This window comes from Penaeus monodon, chromosome 14 (genome assembly GCF_015228065.2).
Source record: "Penaeus monodon isolate SGIC_2016 chromosome 14, NSTDA_Pmon_1, whole genome shotgun sequence".
In the NCBI taxonomy this organism is placed as follows: domain Eukaryota; kingdom Metazoa; phylum Arthropoda; class Malacostraca; order Decapoda; family Penaeidae; genus Penaeus; species Penaeus monodon.
Window position 1 is genome coordinate 19,813,289 of NC_051399.1, and position 5,925 is coordinate 19,819,213.

Below are 5,925 nucleotides of genomic sequence, written 5' to 3' on the forward strand. Positions count from 1 at the left end.
AGGCTCCTCGGGAATCTCTACAGGAGGATTTGGGGGCTCTACAGAGCCTTGGGGCTCCTGGGAAAACTCATCAAAAGGGGGATTTGGAAGCTTACGCGGGGCCTTGGAGGCTCCTCGGGAAATCTCATCTACAGGATTTGGGGGCTTCAGGGGGATTTGGGGGCTCCTCGGGATCCTATTACGGGAAATTTGGGGGCTCTCAGCGGGCCCTTGGGGGGTCCCGGGAATTCATCTACAGGAGGATTTGGGGCTCTACAGCAGGCCCTTTGGGGGGCCCTGGGGAATCTCTTTTACAGGGGGGATTTGGAGGTTACAGCGGGCCTTGGGGGCTCCTGGGGAACCCTCATCTAAGGAGGTTTTGGGGGCCTCTACAGGAGGTTTGGAGGCTCTAAAGCGGGGCCGGGGGGCCCTGGGGAAAATTTTCATCAAAGGAGGATTTGGGGGCTCTACAGCAGGGCCTTGGGGGCTCCTCGGGAACCTCATCTACAGGAGGATTTGGAGGCTCTACAGGAGGATTTGGGGGGCTCTACGGAGGTTTTTGGAGGTTTTACAGCGGCCTTGGGGTCCTCGGGAATCTCTTTCTACAGGGGGTTTTGGAGGCCCACAGCGGGCCTAGGGGTCCTCGGGAAACTCTACAGGAGGATTTGGGGCTCTAAGCGGGCCTTGGAGGTCCTGGGGGTCCCCTCTCTACAGGGGGATTAGGAGGCTCAAACAGCGGGGCCTTGGGGGTCCTCGGGAATTCATCTCAGGCGGTTTATGAAGGCTTACACGGGCCCTGGGGGCCCCCGGGGAACCCCCTTACAGGGGATTTGGAGGTTACAGCAGGCCTAGGGGGCTCCTCGGGATCCTCTTCTACAGGGGGGTTTTGGGGGGCTCTACGGGGCCCCTTTGGGGGGCTCCTGGGAATTCATCAAGGGGGAGGATTTGGAGCTTTTTTTACAGCAGGCCTTGGGGGCTCCTCGGGAATCTCATCTACAGGAGGATTTGGAGGCCTAACAGGGCCCTTTGGGGCCCCTGGGGGTCCATTTTACGGAGGATTGGAGGCTCTACAGGAGGATTTGGAGGCTCTACAGCAGGCCTTGGGGGCTCCTCGGGAATCTCATCTACAGGCGGTTATGGAGGCTCTACAGCGGGCCCCTTGGGGCCCCTCGGGAATCCATCTACAGGAGAATTAGGAGGCTCTACAGCAGGCCTTGGAGGCCCCCGGGGACCCTCATCTACGGAGGTTTTGGGAGGCTCTACGCAGCCTTTGGGGGCTCCTCGGGAAAATCTTCAGAAGGTTTTGGGGCTCTAACAGGCCTTGGAGGCTCCTCGGGAATCTCATCTACAGGAGGATTTGGAGGCTCTACAGCAGGCCTTGGAGGCTCCTCGGGAATCTCATCTACAGGGGGATTAGGAGGTTCTACAGCGGGCCCTTTGGGGGCCCTGGGGAATTCATCTACAGGAGGATTTGGGGGCTCTACAGGGGCCCTTTGGAGGCTCCCGGGAATCTCTACAAAAGGATTGGAGGCTCTACAGCGGGCCTTGGGGCTCATCGGGAATTTCTACAGGAGGTTTGCGGTTTAAGGAAAATTTTTGGGGGCTCTACACAGGCACTGGGGGCTACCGGGATCCTCATTACAGGGAATTAGGAGGGTTACAGCGGCAGGGGGGCCCCTGGGGGAATCTCATCTACAGGAGGATTTGGGGAGGCTCTACAGGAGCATTAGGAGGCTCTACAGGAGGCCTTGGGGGCTACTCGGGAACCTCATCTACAGGAGGATTTGGAGGCTCTACAGGAGGATTAGGAGGCTCTACAGGGGCCCTTTGGGGGCCCCTGGGAACTTACAGAAGGATTTGGAGGCTCTACAGCGGGCCCTTGGAGGCTCATCGGAATCTCATTCAGGAGGTTTTTGGAGGCTCTACAGCAGGCCTTGGGGGCTCCTCGGGAACCTCATCTACAGGAGGATTTGGAGGCTCTACAGGAGGATTTGGAGGCTCTACAGCAGGCCTTGGGGGTTCCTCGGGAATCTCATCTCAGGATTTAGGGGGCTCTCCAAAGCCTTGGGGGCCCCTGGGAACCTCATCACAGGAGGATTTGGGGGCCTAAACGGGCCTTGGGGGCTCCTGGGGGAACCCATCTACAGGGGGTTTTTGGGGCTCTACGAAGGTTTTGGGGAGGCTCTACAGCGGCCTGGGGGCCCTTCGGGAATCTCATCTACAGGAGGATTTGGAGGCTCTACAGCAGGCCTTGATGGCTCCTCGGGAACCTCATCTACAGGAGGATTAGGAGGCTCTACAGCAGGCCTTGGAGGCTCCTCAGGAATCTCATCTACAGGCGGTTATGGAGGCTTTTCACAAAGCTCTAAGGGTACCTCACGAGCCTCCTCCACAGGGTTTGGAGGTTCTACAGAAGACCTCGGCAGCTCTTCAGGAACCTCCACAGGAGGTTTTGGAGGTTCTACTGAAGGCCCTGCGGGCTCCACAGGAACCTCTTCTACAGGAGGTTTTGGAGGCTCGACAGAAGGCTTCGGTGGCTCGTCAGGAACCACCTCCTCAGGAAGCTTTGGAGGTTCTACAGCAGGCCTTCGGAAACCCTCAGCAGTCTCCTCTATAGGTTTTGCAAGCTCAGCAGAAGACCTTGGAGGCACCATAGAAATCTCTACAGGCTTTGGCGTTGAAAGCTCATTAGAAACCACTGCAAGCAGTTTTGGAAGCTCTACAAACGACCGTGGAGGCGCCACAGGAGCGTCCTCCATTGTAGGCTCGTCAAGAAGCTCCTCTACAGCAGGCCTCAGAGGTTCCTCAGGAACCTTCTCTACAGGAGACTTTCGAAGTTCTACAGGAGGCCTTGGAGGCTTGCTAGAAAACTGACTCTACAGGAGGCTATAGGAGGCTCATTTACAGAAAATTCTACAACGGGCCTTGAAGGCTCGGGAATATTCTCCACAGGAGGTTTTGAAGGTTCTACAGGAGGATTTGGAAGCTTTACAGCGGGCCACGAAGCCTCTCGAGGAACCTCTTCCACAGGAGATTTTGCGAGCTCTACATCAGGTGTTGGAGTCTCCTCTGGAACCTCCTCACCAAAATTTTTAGGGTCTCACGGCCCTGGGGGATTTAATAAAGGAATAAAGGGGGAACAGACATAGCAGGGGGACTGCAAGTCTTGGAGGTCATGGAGGTTCATTAAGAGGACTTACAGGTTCATCACAAGGACATGAAATTAAAGGGGCTTGGGAATTGCAGGTTTAAGGACATGCAACTTAAAAGGGGGGTCTTGCAGTTAAGAAAAGGGTTTCAAGGGTAACGGCAGCTTTGACAATTCATCAGAGCGAACAGGAGGCTCAAAAGGAAGCGCAAAAGGAAGCTTTGGAAGCGCAGCAGGTCGACTCAAGGGCACATCACACCATGGAGGTACATTCAGGATATTTGTTTTTGGTTTGAATGTTGTTGATTCAGTCAATAGATATATTTCCTCAAAGATACTGTGAACTTATACAGTAATAGTTGCAATCTAGTAATAACCAAGACTGAGTTTTGTTTAAATTTTCGAAAGTCCCCAAAGAAAAAACAAGTCCCAACTCAGGGGAATATTGATTGATAATGCAACTTTACCCTGTTTTTAACGTGATGAGGGGAATTAGATATGATTTTTGTATTTCAGGTTTGGAAATCCAGATCCTCAAGGACCATCGTCAAGGACCCGATGAAGAAGGAAATTATGATTTTAATTTTGAAAATGAAAATGGTATCATTCGCCAGGAACAAGGTATCGCAAAGGGAGAGTCTGGCGCTGTAACGCAACAAGGGGGATGGTCGTAAGTATGGACTGGTATTTGGATATTGTAGTTGTTTATGATATTTTACCTAATATGAAATGCAGTAATTTATATCAAATTTCATATATATACTTATCCTTACAGATTTTCTTTCCCCGATGGTACTTCAGCATCATTCAATTTCGTTGCTGACGAAAAAGGATTTCGAGTCGAGTCTGACTTACTGCCAACTCCCCATCCCCTGCCCGCCCACGCCATCGCTCAGATCGAAAGAGCTCGTCAACAAACTGCCTCTCCCCCACAAGCGCTGCGTCCCGATGAACCTAAAATCTCTTCCCAGACCCCCAGCAGAACCTATGGCTATCCTTAGCTTGTACTGCCCATAGCTTCAGTCTGATCTCACACGTTTTCATCAATTACCGTCTTCTTTTGATATTTCCCAGTCAGCGTTAACCTGGGGCTTGCAATAGCTCTGGCATTTAAAGCAATCAAAACTATTACGCTCTTCCTATGTATGTAATACATAGAAGAAAATATATATATATAAATATAAAGGTATCACTGAAATATTGAAAATTATTTACCACTTAAACAGGAAGAAGGAAATACCCGACTCAAAGTCGAGCACTGCTTTCAATAAGAGCAGAAGCTGAAGTTGCAATTCAAGAGAAGAATATCCCTAGTTGCTGGGAGAGATTAATTTCCTCCCACTTTTGTCCATGAACTCTCGCACTATGCGAGGATGAACACCTATTTTCTGCATAATTTCTCTTCGTAAAGGCCAAAAATAGAAGCATTCTCTCACACGTCTTATAGTTCCACGCTATGTACAAAGTCATGACAGCAGTGACCGGGTGCATGAAAAAAGACGGATTATTTACATGTTAACCCACTTAATGCCTACAAACACACTGAGTGAGTGAAGCATATATATTTATATATATATATATATATATATATATATATATATAATATTATTATAATATATTATATATATATATAAATAATAAATATATATATATATATAATATATATTATAATATATTTATATAATATATTATATATATATATATAATTTTTGTATATGACATAGAGATGTGTGTGATGGTATACACATTTATATATATAATATATATATTAAAATATATTTTAATAATTAAAAATTTTTATAAATATATATATGGTGTGTGTGTGTGTGTGTGTGTGTGTGTGTGTGGTGTGTTGTGTAATTATATAACATATACATAAAACATATATAAAATATATATATTAATATATTTTATATTAAAGTAATATATGCACACACATCGTATGTTAAGTATATGCATATATATATATTAAAAATATATTATATATTATAATATATAATATATATTATATATATATAATATATATGGTTGTGTGTGTGTGTGTGTGTGTGTGTGTGTGTGTGGTGGTGGGTGTGTGGGGTGTGTTGGGACAAAATAATTTATATTTATTATATATATATTAATATTAATATATATATAATTTATATACTTTATATATATATATACTATTTATAAAAATTTTATAACTTATATAAATATAATAAAATATATATATTATATATATAATATATTATATAATATACTAATATATAATTTAAAATTATATAATATATATTATAATATATATTAAAAATAATTTTTAATATAAATATGACATAGAGATGGTGTGATGTGATGCACACACACATTTATAATATTATAATATATATAATATAAAAATAATTTAAAATTTTTATATATTATATATATATATAATGTATATTATATAATAATTATAATTATATATACATATACTTATATATATATATATATTATATATATAAATATTTATACACTACATATATAGTGGTAATGATTATTATACACACACGTACATATGTGTGTGTGTTTTGTGTTTGTGTCACTCCCAACCACTCATGTATTTATAGCCAAAATATTATATTTTTAAAAATTTTATTATAATTAATATATATATATTTTATATATAAATGTGTGGTGTGTTGGGGGTGTGTGTGTGTGTGTGTGTGTGTGGTGTGTTGTGTTGTGTTTGTGTGTGTGTATATTTACTATATAAATATATATATAAAAATTATATATATAATTTATATATATATATACACCCCTATGTTCAAGGTATG

The 5,925-nt window shown here is 44.0% G+C and overlaps 1 protein-coding gene and 1 long non-coding RNA gene across 2 annotated transcripts; one reads left to right on the forward strand and one right to left on the reverse strand.

Moving 5' to 3' along the window:
• Positions 1-2,141: 2,141 nt before the first annotated feature.
• LOC119580622 (vegetative cell wall protein gp1-like) lies at positions 2,142-3,166 on the reverse strand. Its single transcript, XM_037928732.1, has 4 exons — positions 3,125-3,166; positions 2,897-3,055; positions 2,360-2,855; positions 2,142-2,311 (listed from the first exon to the last, which is right to left on the reverse strand). Exons 1-4 carry the CDS (start codon positions 3,164-3,166, stop codon positions 2,142-2,144), a joined length of 867 nt encoding a protein of 288 aa, XP_037784660.1.
• A 101-nt stretch (positions 3,167-3,267) lies between these two features.
• LOC119580954 lies at positions 3,268-4,257 on the forward strand. Its single transcript, XR_005229416.1, has 3 exons — positions 3,268-3,393; positions 3,644-3,797; positions 3,903-4,257. It is a non-coding gene; the product is annotated as an uncharacterized LOC119580954 (long non-coding RNA).
• Positions 4,258-5,925: the final 1,668 nt, after the last annotated feature.